Source organism: Ovis canadensis, chromosome 13 (assembly GCF_042477335.2).
Source record: "Ovis canadensis isolate MfBH-ARS-UI-01 breed Bighorn chromosome 13, ARS-UI_OviCan_v2, whole genome shotgun sequence".
Taxonomy (NCBI): Eukaryota; Metazoa; Chordata; class Mammalia; order Artiodactyla; family Bovidae; genus Ovis; species Ovis canadensis.
In genome coordinates this window covers 72,210,102-72,228,477 of record NC_091257.1, presented here as the reverse complement: position 1 = coordinate 72,228,477, position 18,376 = coordinate 72,210,102, and the positions used below count along the sequence as shown (strand labels likewise).

The window sequence follows — 18,376 nt, the reverse complement described above, 5'->3', positions numbered from 1 at the left end:
CTTTCAGTTGTGTAACTGAGGTTTTACATTTCCAGGGCATTCTAACCAGACTGATTAAATGTAGAGGAAGACAAAGTCTATGACTCCAAGACTGGGAGAGTTTCTGAAGTTAAAAAAAAAAAATCCTGTAATTTAAGTTTCCTGTTATAAAAGGCAGAATTTCTAAAGCTGCTGGGAGGACAAAAGACTGACTTCCTAGGATTCGGAAAGAATTGGGTCCATTTCTTCCTGTTAGTACTCTTTCCCCTTTGTTACACACGCTTCCAAGTTCCACGTAACCTTGAGGTTGGAGCCTCTTCATCACAGGGCAGAGTCAACCCTTGATATTTCATTTCCTGCTTCAGCTGAAAGAACTCATGACTGTCCCCCTTTATTTTTCTCCAGCCTCCATAGAAACCACATCGAAGCTTTTGCTCAAAACACACTCCTTGAGTCTCTTTGCTTCGGAATTGCAGTCGCAGGAGGGCTCTTTTCTTTTGAGGTGGAAATCTTGAGAAAAGCTGAAGCCAAGTTGAAAGTCCTTCCATTATGGGCAAAGTCCGCCCAGTCAAGTTTCTTTCATTATTAAGAAAACCACACTTAGGAAATCGGTTGAAAGCATACATTCTTGAGTAAATTTTGGTCTGAAAAGTTTTCAAAGAGTCTTTTGAGTTGCTTTTATTCCTTTCCTTTTCTCCCAGCCCCCTTGCTCCTCTATAATAGAGTTTAAGAAATGCTGTTGAATTCTGGGTACAGGATTTCACATTAGTGAAATATTTTACGCTGGCTCCTTCACTAATGTTTAGAAGAAATATCTGAGAGAAAGTTTTCAGCTTTCTAAATACTTGCCTTTCCTCAAAAAAAAGTAAAGGCAGGTGGTCTGGAGAAAGACAAAAAATGCCCGAGTAGCACATGCGATGTAGTATCCAAACACGTTACAAAAACAGAAAAATGTTCTCTCGTTCTGTTTCCTGGGTTTCTTGTCTTAATGATTTTACTGCATTTTAGGTTTGAGAGAAGACAGAGATTCTCCCTGGATATTATCTTTCACAGAGGCTAAACTTACAATGTTTCTTTCCTGAAGTGATTGGAAAACCAATCGGATTGAGGCCAATGCCAATGTTTTCTTTCTTGCTTTTGTTTCTAGCTAGAAATTAGTCCATTTCTCCCCCTTGTCAGGATTAATGAAGGAGAAAACAAATGCTCTTTCTGCTCAGTTATTATCATTGAAGTGGATCAATTTCTTCTTTTTAAGAATGCAAATCTTGAGGACAAATTGAGCTTCTCAAATATCTCAATTATATTTCAAGAAATGGACAGTCTTTTGCAGCCTCATTTTATAGGCTCATAAAGAAACATTGAGAATCATAATTCAAAGAGGATATACTCTTGATTTCGATCTGGGTGTTACAAATTCCAAATTTTCAATGATTGTTTTTGGTTTTTTTTCTCCTTCACCTCATGCCCACAGTGGCTCTCTAAATTTTAGGTACATGCTTATGGTCTGGGAACAAACTTGCAACTTCAGGGTTGATTTTAAACACAGCTTTCCACTCAACATCTTTCAGGGGAAAAAAAAAAAATCTCTGAGAGGGAAATCTTAAATTGATTGCCTTTCATCAAAGAAGAGAAGTAAGTACTGCTAAGAGTAGTTTCTGAAGGAAAACATGATTGCTTAGAAAATTGCATTAGGAGAGAGAAATACTCTGGCATGGAGTGGGATTTTAGTAAATGTATTTTTCTGTCCCTCTGGTGGGTCCTTCAACTGTATTCTCTCTGAAGAACCCAGCTGAGGTTTCATACTACTCCTTTCCCGAACAGAGGGAATCTACCTCAACAAAATAGAGGGCACACATGACAAGCCCACAGCTAACATCACACTCAGGGGTGAAAAGCTGAAAGCATTTCCTCTAAGATTGGAAAAGAAACAAGGATGTCCGTTCTCATCACTTTCATTCAACATAGTTTTGGAAGTCCTAGTCACGGTAATCTGAGAAGGAAGAAAGGAATCCAGATTGGAAAAGATAAAACTGTCAGTGTCTGCAGATGACATGACACCATACATAGAGAATCCTGAGGATGCAACCAGAAAACTACTCAAGCCCATCAATGGGTTTGATCAAGTTTCAAGATACAAAATTAATACACAGGAACCTGTTGCAATTCCGTAAGCTAAGAATGAAAGATCAGAAAGAGAAACTAAGGAAACAACTCCATTTACCATCTCATCAGAAAGAATAAAATACTTGGGAATAAACCTACCAAAGGAGGCAAAACTCTGAAAACTCTAAGACACTGATGAAAGAAACTGAAGCAGACACTGTGTTCTTGGATAGGAAGAATCAATATTGTTGAAATGACTATACCACCCAAGGCAATCTACAGATGCAGTGCAATCCTTGGATGGTTCTGCAAGGTGACATTTTCTTGATTCCTCAGGCTGGTCACTTCCTCTCAAGCCTAATTAGATGTCCTTGTGCCGTGATTCATAACCCATCTCCTTTGTGGCATTTACCGCAATACCAGTCTTTATGTAATTATGTCTTAATTTTCTTCTCTTCAGCTACATGCACACTACATCAGAGAGGCAGAATTGAGCTGCTTAAATCATTGACAATAAACCCATATTTAATTCCAGGGTGAAGGAGGCACTTCTATGCTTTCTTTCTCACTGGAATCTCTTCTTTTGAATTTTCTGTCCATACCTAAGCTTTTAAGTGACTGAAATATTTTAACTGATTTTTTTTCATTAACATAGTTTAGGAAAAATTCTTCTGAGGCAAACATTATCAAAGCAGCTATCTTTCATTGAAAAAAAAAAAAAAAGGTAAAGAGAACTTCTCTGACAGGTACTTCTTGAAATAAAAGTTTACTGAATCCTACTGAAAAGGTGGGATAGCTCAATATTATATGAGGATGGTGAAGTAATTCTGTGAAATTAAGTACATTTGAATTGTTTTTATCTTTTCACCCTTTCAGCTTCTGTTAGTCATGAGTGAACTGGGACTGGTGGAGATGGCGGGGGGGTTGGTTTACTTCCTGTCACTCGTGACCTGCTCCCTCTGTCACAAATCACCTCCACATTTTCCCTGAGAGAAACAAAATGGCAGCCTGAACTCCAGGGTTCCCTCACCCACCAACTCACTCTCCGCCTCTGACTAGAGCTAATGGCTCCGTACCATTATTTTTCCTGTCAGATTTAATGGGGAGATATTCTTTTCCTAAAGCCATTAGTAAGTAATATTGCTTACGGAATCGCTGAAACAAGGATAACACCTCCTTCTAAGGGTGTAAATCTTAAGAAATGATGAGGCAATTGCCTAAACACATCAATTATATTCCAAAAGCCTGAACTTCTTTTTTTTTTTTTTCTGCTACAATTTTCATTTAGAGTTAAGAAAGTTTGAAAGTAATGATCTCTAAAGTAGGTTCTCTTGATTCAATTTTGGCATTAAGTAATTCAAATAATATTAGCTGGGGTTTTTTTTTTTTTGTTCTTCATTTCATTTTCCCTCTTCCCTACAATTTGTCCTCTCTTTATTTTAAGGCATTCTCTTTTTGTCTGAGGATGATTTAAAGTTTCAACTTACCAAAAGATTATAAGCATACTTTCCCACTAAATATGTTTTTCTGGAGAAAGTGGTAAGTGAAGTGTTCTCAAACTGATTGCTTTTCATCAGAGAAAGAGAAGAGATTTAAACCATAGAGAAAAGTGGTTTCTGGGAGAAAAAAAAAAGAGGTTGGAAAATGATTACTTGGAAGCAGAAAAATCTCATACAAAAAATAAGGATAGAACAGAAGTACTTCAGATTTGGTTAAAAGATGGAAAAATATATTTTCCTTTTCCTTTTGTGCGTCTCTCAACCTTGTGTGTTTCTCAGCCTGAGAAACTGACCTATTGTTACGAGAGTATGATGGTCTTCCTTGTTCTGATAGAAATGATTTGCCCTGCACACTTTGGAGTTTTTCCTCATGACTTTCAGTCTGAGTTTTAAAGCCAATGACATTATTGGCCTCTAATTTTTCTTTCAGACTGATAAAACCATACCATACTTGTTGCAACAAAGAAAGCAACACTGACATATGCAAGGAAAATCTGACAATCCCCAGCCAGCCTCGTGGGCCCTAGAGGCTGCCAGAGTTGGGTTGATGCACCATCACACATCCATACAGAAAAATATGGACAGACACTTTATTTTGTTGTTTACACAAAATAAGAGATCATACCATATTCAGTCATCTACAACTCTTTTCTTCTTAATATATCTTGTATGTAACTCTAGGCATATATTACAGATTGATGGATAGATCATTTTAATAATGGCACAAAAATCCTACAGTATAGCTGTATCATAATTTATTTATTCAACTCTTCCTCTATTGATGGATGTTGCTGTTGATTGCTGTTGGTTTTCCTACCACAGCTATTGCTGCAGTAAATATTCTTGCTCAATTTCCCAGAGAGCAATTGCTGCATCAAGGCACGTTTTATAATTATAAATTTCATTTTATAAGACACTACTAAATTACTTTTCAAAAACAGGATTACTCTCCCATAAATATCTTTTTGACAGTATTTTTTAAAAAGAAACTTTTCTTCTGCAAAAGAGCAGAGGCTGAGTGGAGACTAAAGCCTTGCCTTCATCCTTGGTGCCCCTGAACCTCTTCCCCAACAAAGGGTCACTCATTGGCCTCTCTTGGTGGCATTCAGGCCACAGATAGGTTGGTTGTTAGTACAGTGATGTGGTTTGAAAATTAATTTATCAGTGTGTAAAAGGGAACCATGAAGCTCAGATTTCTGGTTTCTCATGAAAAACCGATAGCTCCAGCAAACTGGACTCTTGGTCCTTGCTGGTCTCGGTGAGTGGGGGTTGAGGGGCAGCCTGGCTCTTGGGACTGGGCCAGTCTTTCTTCTTCATCCACAGCCCTCGTTTCTGTTACTGATCTGGCCCTGTAGCTTTTGAGTTTATGATTCTTGGTTTCAACAGGGTTTCCCAGTGGTGACCCTGTTGACCTTTGGGGTTGGGTTCATCCAGAATGGGATGGGGGTCTATCCTGTGCACCTCACATTGGAGAAAGTCCCTAGACATCACCTCTGGCTGAAAACCACTGTCTTTGACCTACTAGATGCATTTTCTTGAGTAGTTGTTCAGATAAAGCTTTTCCAAGAGTGTTTCTGAGTTGCTTTCATTACTTGTCTTTATCCCGAAGGCATCTGTCTTGCTTCCTGAAGGAACATTGTTGAACTCTGTACACGACCAAGCTTTAATGTCACGGAAGGATTTAAAACCAACCCTGTTTGCAGAGTTGGAAGAAAATATCTGAATGGAGAATGTGATCAAAATGCTTCGCTTTCATCTCAGGAACAGAGGTGTAGACATGGCCATGATTACAGGTGGTTTCTCAAGTAAAAACTCTTTCTAATTACACACACATAAAAGGGCCAATTTCCAAACACTGGATGAAGAGGCTTGAATACGTCCCCAGAATAAAGGGTGACTGTGCCTTTTTTCCTGGTTTTCTGCAGCAGTTTCTTTTTGTGATTCAGGGCCTCGGGCCGGCAACCTTCTCCCCTTCTGTTCTCACAAGAGTCCTCAGCATGTTCCTGAGCATCTGAAAGAATTTGGAAGGCAGAGGAGGAGGGGTCTCTCCTGGGCTCTTCTCCCACTTTGCCTTTGCTCTCCTCCTCTGACAGAAGCTAATGACTTTCCTACATCTTTTCTCATTAGAATTAATAGAGAAGTATCCTTTCTTTCCCTAAAGCTATTATTAATAGTTAAGTCACCAAGCTCTGGAATTGCTGAAACAGAGTAATTTCTCCTTCCTTCCAAGGTGTAAATCTCCAGGAAAGATGAGAAGCCATCATGAGTATATCAGTTAGGTCCTGAAAGGGACCTTTGTAAACAATTGCATTTAGCAACAGGAAACTTTTAAAATAACGATACGGAGGATGGATGGTTTGCATTCAGTCTCAGCATTTAAAGTCTCAGGTGGCCATTTCTTTGATCATCTCTTTTCCTGACATGATTTCATCATTCTATTTTCACTCTCCATTATAAAGTCTCTCTCTTGTTGTCTGGACAGGATCCAACTGTTAACTTCAAGCACGATTTTAAACAGCAATTTCCGCTAAACATAGTTTAGGTAAAGAATTTCTGTGTGGGAAGATTTCTTGTCCTGATTGCCTTTCATCAGAGGAATAGAAAAGAGATGAGAGCCACTAGGAAAGTGTTTCTGAATAAAAAATTCATTTGTGATTAGTTAGAGGCCAACTTTCCAAAGATTGCACTGGGATAGCACAAAAATGCTCAAGGCTGCTCTGGATAAATACCTTTTCCTGGTTCTCTCTCTCCAGTCTCTGTCCATCTATGGAACTAGAATCGGGCACTGCTTGCTCCCTATTGCCCATGGCCCACCCACTTCTGATCACTTTCTGATTGGAATGAATGTCCCCAGCCTCTGCCTGCAAATAAAGCTTCTTCCTTCCATCATTTTCAGCTGTACTTTTTTTTCTCTGGAGTTCCTTACAACAGAAATTGTAATAGAATTGCAGAAATGAATGGATTTACTTGCAAAAAATTTTAGTCCAGTCTGAGAGCCTTAAAACTATTGGTTGAATAACTTACTCAAATGAATGATTCAGACTAGGTAGAGAGAAAACCAGCCCCAAACAGGTGGTGTGGGTTAACAGTTTTACAACGTGGGTGATTTTACTCCTGTTCATGGATACAGGTGGGGTCAGGACCCCCTTGCACAATCTTATTGCCCCCTTGGCTTTTTCCTTCTAGCATTTGCTACATCTACTTGGTGATTTTTTTAATTGAAATTTTATATTTTGAAATATTTCTTTCACATTCTTTTCCATTATGATTTGTTACAGGATATTGGATATAGTTCTCTGTGCTGTACAGTAGGACCTTGTTGTTTATCTATCCTGTATATAATAGTTTGCAGCTGCTAATCTCAAACTCCCAATCCTTCTATCCTCCAAGGACCCCCTGTCCCCCCATGGCAACCACAAGTCTGATCTCTGTCTGTGACCCTGTTTCTGTTTTGTAGACAAATTCATCTGTGTCATATTTTAGATTCTGCATATATGTGGTACCATATGATGTTTTTCTTTCTCTTTCTGATTGACTGCATTTAGTGTGATCATCTCTAGGTCCATCCATGTTGCTGCATATGGCATTATTTTGTTCTTTTTTATGGCTGAGTAGTATTCCATTGTACATATATACCACATCATCTTTATCCATTCATCTTTTGATGAATAGTTAGGTTGCTTCCATGTCTTAGCTATTATAAACAGCTCTGCAATGAACATTGGTGTGTATGTATCCTTATGAACTATGGTGTTCTCCGGATATATGCCCAGGAGTGGGATTGCTGGATCATATGGTAGCTCTACTTTCAGTTTTTTAAGGAACCTCCACAATGTTCTTCTGAGTGGCTGCACCAATTTATATTTCAACTGACAAGTGCGGGCGGGTTCCCTTTTCTCCACATCTTTTCTAGCATTTGTTAATTGTAGATCATTTTTTTGGTGTAATGATTTGCTGGCTGAATTTCTCCCCCATTAGACTGTCATTTCCATAAAGGTGTCTGCTTCAGTCACTGAATAAATTGCCTATGTTCAGCGCAGTTCCTGGCAGAGTGTTGACTGTGGTCAGTAATGAATATTTAGGCACAGTCACATGGACTCATAAATAGCTCAAGAAACAGGGACTCAAGGACTTCCCTGGTGGTACAGTGGATAAGATTCCCTCCTGCCAATTCAGGGGACACGGGTTTGATCCCTGGTCTGGAAAGATTCCACATGCCACAGAGCGACTAAGCCTGTGGACCACAAGTACTGAGCCTTGGTACACAGTTTGTGCTCCGCAACAAGAGAAGCCACCCCAACAAGAGAAGTCACTTCAACAAAGAGTAGCCCTTGCTCACTGCAACTAGAGAAAGCCCAACTGCAGCAATGAGGACTCAGTGTAGCCAAAAATAAATATTTTTTCAAGTTTAAAAAGCAACAACAACAAAACAAAACAAAAATATGGACTCAAAAATATGGGCTCAACTAGTATTTGGAATATGAGCAAATAACTGCCCACATAGTGACTCCATTTGGAGCTCTGCCTGGCTTTCCTGAAGTAATTGCAAATTTTAAATGCTAGCACTTTGTGCATATTTCAGTGTCAGGGATGCTTGTAAACAATTTCATCTCAGATAAATTAGTAGTCTGGTGATTACTCCTAGGATCTTGTTGATACTTACAGTTTACTTAACGAGGCCCACATGGAAGACTCCTTTTTACTCCTTTCTTATAATTCATCATCTTTGGACTCTAAATTCACGGAGGTTTGGGGTGATTTGGGGCAACTGATGAAAAGGCAATGAATTTCTTACATTTCCAGATAATGATATTTGAGTAATATGTCTATTAGCATTTTCATATGACATAGCTGGCAGGAGGCTTGGCATTAAGGGTGTCAACAGTTAAGCTGTAAATTTCATGGTGTCATTTCTTCATTCCATTTCCCTTCTAATTATTTACAGTTCCCTATTGCTGTTTCAAGCTGGTTAAATTTAAATTTGTTGCCACATTAATCAGTCTCTTCCTCTCTCCACGTGGTTTGGCAGTTATTTCTGAAAGTGAAAGTGAAGTCGTGTCCAATTCTTTGCCACCCCGTGGACTGTAGCCTTTCAGGCTCCTCTGTTCATGGGATTTTCCAGGCAAGAGTGCTGGAGTGGATTGCCATTTCCTTCTCCAGAGGATCTTCCCCCCAGGAATCGAACCTGGGTCTCCTGCATTGCAGGCAGATGCTTTACCGTCTGAGCCACCAGGGAAGCATGTTATTTCTGAGGGAAATTATTAAATATGAAGCCATTAATGGCAATAGGGGAACAGAATGGCATACAGAGCTGTGGTGAGAGATGAGTTCTCTAATAATAAGATGCTGATGATTGCATAAGAGCAGTTGAATCTGCAAAGATTGCCATAGGACATAGAAATCCACGATTTCTGAAGATGTATGAAGTGATTCATAGAATGATGCCAGAACATAAACAGGACCTGGTTCTGTGCTTTAACGTTGGACCTGAAAAGTTTTTGAAATGGGCCATCCATCTAAAAGCAAGGGTGCTGTCCTTTCCCAAGAATCTCAATTCATTTAACACACTTTAGTGACATTATTTGGGCATTTTTCACAATGATTAAAGATAACTCTCTTTTCTCTGTAGACTGTAGGTCACAAGCAAATTAAATCAATGGATTTTCTCCCCTCGCTTTCTCCGATGAGTCAGAAGTTATTGGTCAAAGGCACACATGGCCTTTTCGTTAAGCTTAAAAACCCAAACAACCTGCTCAGAAGATGCTTGACCAATCTGATTATTTTCTCTATACTAATTGGTTTTTATTCTTCATTGAATTGAATGAATTGCCTGGTGGTTTTGTCACTGTGGGGACACGGCTTAATCCACTTAGAGTGAGGCGCGTGGGCCTGGTAGACTCTGGGACTCTAGAAACGTCTTTCATCATTATTGTGTTTGGATGGTTTTTCATAGGTGAGAATGAAAATGATCTCAAATCTATGTTCTCCATTTCTCTCCCCACTGCCCTAGCCAGGCCATCCCCCCAGTCCCCTGGATGACCCTGGGAACCTTGTAACTGGTTTTCCTACTGCACTGCCCTTTCCCCTAATTTAGTCTCTGTATAGTAACCATGTGCATCTTTAGAGAATGTAGACTTCTTGATGGAAACACTGGTTTCTTCACAATGAATGGTGAATAAAATCTAACCCCCTCCCAGGACTTCTTGCATCCTACAAGACCTGAGCCCCCTGCTCTCCACTGTGCTTCCAGCAAAGCCTCCTTCCACTGAGTCCATCCTCTGAGCTCCATCCCACTGCAGGGCCCCTGCCTCTGTTTCTCCTTTGTCTGGAATGACCTTTGAGGGCTGGTTCTTCCTGATCCTGAAGGTCTCATTTCAAGTGTCACCTTATCAGAGATACCTTCCTCTACTAGGCAAGCCAGTTAACAGTCCCACCCCCAGTTACTCTCTGTAAACTGCCCCTTGGATACTGTTACTCTCTATAATACTCTGTTTATTATTACTCTCAGTATCATTCTCCCTTCCCTGTTTACTGCATTTCTGTCATAGCCTCCTCTGTATTGGTCCTCCCTGGAGTACCTACCCCTCATTTCTTTCCTTCTTGACCCCCATCACAACCTCAATTACCTTACATGCCTCTGTTTCTCTTCCTTGAGCAAAGTCTCATAAGAACCAGGGCATCTTGGTCTCGTTCTCTGATTCCTTAGGGTTGAACATGGTGCCTGGTTCCTTGAAGGAGCCCAAAACATGTTTGTTGAGTGGATGAATGAAATACCAAAATCCTGGTGCTGTTTTTAGATGATTGTGGTACTATGGTACTCAAGTAAAGATTGTATTAAAGGGAAGATCACAATTTCCTTTGCCAAATCATTGCAACTTGGATGGATGTTTAAGCTGATTTGCTCAAGATTAGTGTGCTCAGGTCATCCAGGGACCTGTCCCGAAGATACAAGAAGTGGATCTGTCCCTTTGGGTTCAAGATGGAGGAGAGAGCATGTTCACTGTCTTCCACTTTCCTCTAAAAACTCAGAAGTTAGTGAGGAATGCGTTTGGAATGTCCAGGTCTACAGGCACGAGGTAAGCAGAGAAGAAAGAGTGCCATGGTTGTGGGGATTGGAATGCAGAGGCTGAATGGTCACTGAGTAGCAGACCCAAGCGAACTTCATCCTGATTTAACAGTGGCCAAGTCCTGGATATTAAGAAATTCATGGCACCAGGTGGGACTGAAAACAGGATTGTTGGTTGACCACTCCCCAACCCCCCAAAACCTCTACCCTGCCACTGATTCTCAGATCCTGGTCACATCCTTCACTCTCACCCCCAAATAATGCTTGGGGCTTAGTCTCTGGAGACCCTACAAAATGCTGAGGAGCAAGGGGACTAGGTTGAAAACAGAGGGTTTAACCAGAGGTTGACACCGGATGCTGAACCCCTCCCTGCCCAATCTCAATTCGGACTGCAGAATGCTGCTGACACCTGCCTTACAATTTCCAGGCAGGACATCAGAGAACTCCTTCTGCAAAAGTCGACTAGCCTGTGTGGAGACCCAGAGTGGATGACTTCAGGGTTTTCCACGTCAACAAGGCAACAAGATAACCTTGCAGGGAGATCCATGATGGACACTTTACATCTGTAGAGTTTCTAACCAGCTTTTCAGTACCTACTTCTAAAACATGGGCGGATAGATTGCTGGATATCTCAGGGAAGCCTTTAAATATGAAAGAGAGATTAAAGCAAACAGAAACAAAGGAACCTAGAAGATAGACAGTGTAGGGACAGGCAAGTTTCAGCAATAACAATGGCAACATCTTGCCTGAGACAGGTGAGAAGATGCTGGAGCCATGAAGTAGTAACAGGATGCTATAAAGAAGGGACAATAATAATAATAAATTATTATTATTAATTGTTGGAATAATTAATAATCTTGAAATAATTAATTATTCTAAGAGTGGGCTCTTGGAAATTAAAAACATGATACAGACATATCAATCCTTCCTTTAAGGAAGACTGATGCTGAAGCTGAAGCTCCACTACTTTGGCCACTTGATGTGAAGAACCAACTCATTGGAAAAGACTCTGATGCTGGGAAAGATTGAGGGCAAAAGGAGAAGGTGGCAACAGAGGATGAGGTGGTTGGATGGTGTCACTGACTCGATGGACATGAGTTTGAGCAAACTCTGGGAGATAGTGAAGGACAGGGAGGCTTGGCACGCTGCAGTCTGTGGAATTACAGAGTCAGGCACGACTCAGCAGCTGAACAACAACAACAGACACAGACACTTATAAGTTGGAGTAGAAAGTTGAAGGAATTCTCCCAAAAGAAAAGAAGAAGAAATAGAAAATAGGAGAGAAAAGAAAAATAGAGGGTTAACTCAAGAGGTCTAATAACCTAGAAAGAGCAGTTCTAGCTAAAAAAGAAAAAACATAAGGAAAAATATATATCAAAGAAAAAATATATTTTTGTAAAACATAAAGACATGGTTCAGATTGAAAGGACCCATTTAAAGTGTACAGACAATGAATGCAAATAGACTCAGGATCATAGTGACACTGTCATAAAAAGGAGCTTAGGAGTTTCCAGAGAGAAAAACAAAACCGTTTCCTCCAAAGGACTGGGAACAGTAAATCATGTTGGCTCCAGACTTCTCAAAAGCTAGAGCTCTGTGGAGCCACATCTTCAGTTTTGAAGGAAGACGAATTTTAATTCAGACAGCTATATCCAGACAAGCCACTAGTTGAAGTCTAAAGAATTCTATTTCACCCTTTCTCATGAAATTGCCAGAAGTTTTGCATTAGGAAAGAACGCAAAGAGAGTAAACCCAGGAAAAAGAAGTGTGTGTGTGTGTGTGTGTGTGTGTGTGTGTTTGGCGGGGGCGGGGCTGTCCAGGAACCAGAGGTGAAGAAAATTGTTAGGATGGGGGTGTAGGGAGATGCATTGGCTCAGCCCCACTTTGGGCCTAGGGAGCAGTGGTCCACTGGGAATAGGTCAGAAAGTTCTGAGTGGCAATGAAATGAATGAATAAAATGAAATAAAAGACAATTGGGAAGGAAATGGGAGGTGATTTTGGTAATAATTTCGTACAAAAAACTAGGCAGAAGAAGAAGACAAAATAATGATTGATTCCAGGAAAAACAGTGTTGGCAAGAAAGGCAATGTAATCATGGTACACCACCTGACTTGGTGGTGAAAAGCATGTTCCTGAACATAATGATGTAAACATTGTATATCCTCAACAAAATCTTGACAGCATAGTCATATAACATATAACTGAAGAGAGGAGAGAGGGGAGGGATGTGTGCCCAGGGGCGGGGGTGATAAGGCTTGTGGATGAGGGTTCTAAACCCGCCTCTCCCCTCATGACATCATCAGCTGTTCTCCAAAGTGGAAAATGGGAATCTAGAAGTAATGCTACATGCTTGTCCTTAGGAGAGAAGGAGATAAACACGAAAGGAATCCCAAGTGGGAAGAAATGAGTGGGTGGGCAGGTGTGGCTGTTTTTCTTAAGTAGAAAGACAACTTAAAAAAAAAAAAACCCTGTGCATGTGTAATGTTAATCAAAATAAAAGCAGATTTAAAAGTACATTGACAAGGGGGGAGGGGGTGGGGGAGGGAAGGACTGGAAGTTTGGGATTAGCAGGTGTAAACTATTATATAAGATGGATAAACAACAAGGTCCTACTGTAGAGCACATGGAGCTCTACTACACTCAATATTCTATGATAAGCTATAATGGAAAAGAATATAAAAAAGAATGTCCATATGTCTAGGGCTCCCAGGTGGCTCAGTGGTAAAGAACCCGGCTGCCAATGCAGGAGACATAAGAGATGCAAGTCTGATCCTTGGGTCAGGAAGATCCCTTGGAGGAGGGCATGGCAACCCACTCCAGTATTCTTGCCTGGAGAATCCCATGGCCAGAGGAGCCTGGCCGGCTATGGGCCGTAGGGTTGCAGAGAGCCTAACACGACTGAAGTGACTTAGCATGCATATGTGTATAACTGAGTCACTTTGCTGTACAGCAGAGATTGGCACAAAACTGTAAATCAGCTATGTTGTTGTTGTTCAGCTGCCTAGTCATATCTGACTCTTTGCGATCCCATGGACTGCAGCACGCAAAGTGTTTTTAAAGTTCATAAACTGAAAAGTGGTTTAAACCCTTTTCTCTGGCAACACAGTTCTTAGAGAATGCTTTTCTGCTCTGCTCTCATGATGGGATCTACATGCTCTGAAATTCCATGATCCTTCTGACCTGTATCCCAGGCCAAAATGATAAAATGGAAGAGAGAGTAAGGTTCCCTTGAAAGGGAGATGATATTTTGTGGGGACAGTCAAGGCCATGTCTTTGTCGCCCCTCTTCCCACACTCATCACAAAAATCACCACAAACAACAGCAACGCAAAAACCCATCACCTTCCTGCTGTCAGTGCTCTGATGGGGATCAAGACATCCAACATAACAGGGAAATTTCCTTTCTCAATATTTCCACTCTGGCCTCAGCTAAATGACCACAGAATTCGAGCCAATCCAAAATTAACCAATGTGGCAAGGAAGATGACTCTAATGAAAAAAAAAATCCACATGAAATATTTTTTAAAAATCTGTAATCAAGGGATTTTTCTACCTTGGGAACTGGTTTTTCCATCTCTCTCCTTAGCAGAAGTGGAGACGTTTTATTTGACCGTGTGAACTGATTCAAGGTAAATCAAGTTGGTGGATGTGCCATGTAGGATGCAGCTGATGAGCTCGGAGCTGGTATCGAAGACATTGGTCAACGCCTGGGAAGTGGCTATTGGCTGATTTTGTAATTTCAGGCGTGTATCTGTGTGCCCGCATTTCAGGTGTGACTCCGTCAGGGGAGCCCTCCTGTGTCACCTCAGGATCATCTGTTTGCCCTGAGAACAGAGAGCAGGAGGAAGAGGAGAGCGGACACGTCTCCCGGAGTTTCTGTCCTAACACGAGCTTAAGAACCATCGGGGACACAGACAGACCAATCACAAAGGTGGGAATTGAAATTTGGGGTTGTCTGTACCCATCTGTGGTCTAGATTTATGCCTCTCTTTTTCTTGTTAGTGTCCAGTGTGGTGGAACTCACTCAGGACACCTAGAGAAGTTTCCTGGCATAAAAAGCCCCTCGAGGCAAACAGATGCCTCAGTCGTGGTGCTGAATGAGTGGACGGTGAACCATTGGGATGATCTCACAGTCGATTAAAAAAAAAAATCCCAAGTCCCTTTATAATTCATACTTGAATAAAGATGCTGCCCAGTTGGTGGTGGTGGTAAAGAACCCACCTGCCAATGCAGGAGATACAGGTTTGATCCTTGGGTCAGGAAGATCCCCTGGAGGAGGAAATGGCAACCCACTCATTTTCTCACCTGGAGAATCCCCCAAAATAGAGGAGTCTGGTGGGCTACAGTCAGGGGGTCTCAAAGAGTCAGACAGGACTGAGCATACACACACACATTGAGTAGTACACATTAAGTAATGATCTAAAACCGGATGCTCAGAGCTGGTTGGATAACTGAGTGATTGAGTTTTCTTAAGTCCAGATAAACATACAGAGCGGTCTCAGTAGCTTATTGTGTGTCAACAGGGAACTCTCCTGGAGTTAATGCATCTATTAGTTATTAATGGAAACTGAGGAGAACATTGCATTGAGGTTCACAGAATCAGGACCTCCAGACCTTGTTCTCACTGAGGACCACATCTCTGATCACAAGTTTTTTGGTAACAATTAACCTTTTTTCCCTCCATTTACTTTCCTTTGCACTTTGTTGCAGGAGATTTCATCTGCTGGTGAGCATGGGGCTGGTTGTCCTCTAATCACAGCTGTGGGGTCAGGTTTATCTCTGCCATCTGACTCCTTAGGGGCTAATGACAGACTTCCAGCATGCAGCAAAAGTCTCGACGTGGGATCATTGGAGACTCACCTGCTGCCCTCTCAGCAGCACATCTCAGCAGACCCCACACCATGCGTTTTCTCAGATGCTCAAGAGCCTTCTACCTTTGTGTCCAAAGGAACCTCTCTCGGCCATGACCTTGCTACCTCTGCAGCTGCCGTCTGTCCTTCCCTGGGGGCAAGAGCAGGCCACACAACCCTGGGAATTCACAGTGTGGAACAGCAAGACCACAGCCAGGGTGAAGAGGAGACTCTCACACAAAGCTCTCCAGACAGAAAAACGATAGCAGAGGGTGTGTCCCCAAACCTTTTGCCAGGGAAGCCTTCATCTGGGCAGAGAATTTCAGGTTCAGTTACACCAGGGTCCATTGGAAAAATTCATCTTGAAATACCAGCTTTAGGACCAGGTTCAGCTAGTTCACACCAAGAGGAAGGGAAACACAAGTCATGTTTTCCTTCTGGGGGGCAATGTGGGTGTAGGGAAGGGCTGGTCCCCTGCCCTCTGGTAGGACCGGATAGCGTGAAATGTCAAGGAACAGGATTCGTGGCTCTAAAGGATGATGCCATCCCTTCTAACCCAGGGCTGCCCACAGAGATCCCTGCAGCCTCTTTGAAAACCCTCAGGAAGAGAAGTTTGGAAGGAATGAGAAAGCAAACTCGTGTGGAGTCCAGCGACACCAGCAGCGATGATGAAGATCGGTTAGTTATAGAAATCTGATGCTTCCAGAGAAAGATGGTGTCTGTCTTTTCTCCACTTCCAGGGAAAGATGGTTGATGCTTTGCAGTCAATGCCATCAAGTGGGCGGCAGAAATGAACTCTATTCGTGAAGCCCCTGCAGAGAGGAAAGCCATCTGGGGGTCTTTCTAAGATGTCCCCAACCCACTCTGAAACCCAAGCTCAGCCTCACTCCTCCCCAGATGCCCTGCTCACAAGGTGCCAGCAGGACAAAGGTGGCAGTGAAACAAAGTGTAAGAAGGGTTGACCTGTATGAGGACTGTGGCTTGACTTCTAGCTGTGTCCTCTGCTTTGGTTCCTCACTGCCTTACCCAGGAAACTGGCATTGACCCAGAGAGCCACAATTGACTTGCTTCTGAACCAGGGTCAAGGTGACAGGTCTCCTCCATCAGTGAGCTTGGGGTTGGCTTCAAAGAGGGTAATGGTACTTGGGAAGGTTGGGGAAGCCTGCAAAGGATCTGGGGTGTGAACTGGGCCGTGAGATACTTCTGTTCATTCCGGATTCCTCCAAAAACTGAAGTTTGGGCTCAATAATTTGCCTCCTTGGTGGAAGTTGTAAATATACTTCAAAATGCCTATGATCTGGTGAAATACTGAGTGTCTGTCAATGTTGCACACATGGTCAATGCTTACGTGTGATTTAATGACACAGCATGTTTAGCTTGTGTTCCTGGTGCCTTTTCTGTGGAGACCTCTGGAACCCTTGGTTTTTCTAGCTCTTGCAAAAGGAACATTGTGTTAAAAGTTGATAGAACAGACTCTGTAATGAGTCATTTTTGAGGGGGAAAATTCACTTGTTTTCCTCCAGTTCTCTCTGTCATATTGTGCTCTGAGCAATTTCAATTAGAGGGTTACATTTTAGTAATCTCTGCAGCTTAAATTGACGCCTGCTCATCGTGATGGGAGCCTTTCAGATTTCCTCCAGAAGCTTCAAGGTTACAAAACTAATTGGAGTTTTGACGCTGTTTTACATCTTGGTAATTTTATTTTGGGGGCTTGGTGTTACTTTGCTGTCAAATTAAATCAGCCTCTGTATTGTGCAAGTCAGAACAGCACAGAGAAAATTCCCCAGGATTCCAAGCCCGTGCACCGCTGTGCAGGAGAAAATAGCTGATGTACGTCAGCGGTGAGCAAAGCCTCCAAGTTACCACACTCTTCTCTTTAAATGGGAGAGGAGAAACTTCAGGAGATCTACACTGCTGCATTTCAATAAAATTTTATACTTGCTTTTGGTATGATTTTGTACCATTTGGAATTTATAGCCCAGCTTTTTTGGCTTCACTTTGATGTAAGGATGTTCCTACGACATAGTTCAAAGGCAACATCTCGCATGGTACGAAGATGTTTTAATGCCTCCTTGTCTGTGATGAAGGACGGTCAGATTTCAAGAGTCTTCAAGTGAAGTTTCCAATTTTAGGGTTGTTTATACAGAAACTTGGTGGTAGGGTCAGCTTCTCCCGATGACTTAGCTTATGTCTGTAGTCATTTCAGATGCGCTTCGACGTAGCCTAGTAATTTCAAGTCCAGTCAAGGAAAAGATAAGAAGGAAGCTAGGCGTTTGCTTCCTGTACTTTCTAAACCAAACAAAAGTGATGTAATTATCTACCCTTTGATTTATCCTTGCCACTGTAGTGAGAGAAGGTCTAGCAAAGTGGTCTGAGTCCTGGAGGAAGAGGGAGAGAAGGCCTGACCTTGTGCAGAGCTGGCTAGGGAATCTTGGTGAAGACTTACGCCCTTTCGGCACCTTTTTCTCCTTCTGGGAAGGAGAGAGTAAGACTAGATGCACTGAATGCTGCTCTGGGCCCTGATTCTCATGAGCGTGGCTTGGAGGAGGGCCTCATGAGAAGTAGTCTTGCACCCAAGAAATTTGGAAGGCGGATGTGGGGAACTAAACCCAATTATTATTATTTTGAAGAATGTGGACTCAGGGAAGCTCTTTCTAATTTTTCCCCCAGAGTTCCAGGTTTAGGGGGGTGCAGTCAACCCATTTCTACATGGTGGCTTATAATGTAAAAATTAGAAGCAAAAACAGAACACTACTGTGTAGGGGGAAGCCAGCATGTCTGTAGGATGAACTAGTTACTTTGTCTTGGGAGGCACCGGTCAGGGGGGAAAACTATGGTCTAGATCCTTCTTTCCTGGGTGGTTGCTGAGTTGCTGGCTGC

The 18,376-nt window shown here is 42.0% G+C and overlaps 1 protein-coding gene across 1 annotated transcript in view; it reads left to right on the top strand.

Moving 5' to 3' along the window:
* Window positions 1-17,446, top strand: part of ZNF831 (zinc finger protein 831) — a 90,564-nt gene extending 73,118 nt beyond the window's left edge. Inside the window, exons 5-6 of the mRNA XM_069546804.1 lie at window positions 14,417-14,577; window positions 15,357-17,446. Of these exons, the coding sequence (XP_069402905.1) occupies window positions 14,417-14,577; window positions 15,357-16,193 (998 nt within the window). The 3' untranslated portion in view covers window positions 16,194-17,446. The remainder of the gene's footprint in view (window positions 1-14,416; window positions 14,578-15,356) is intronic.
* The last annotated feature ends 930 nt before the right edge of the window (window positions 17,447-18,376 follow it).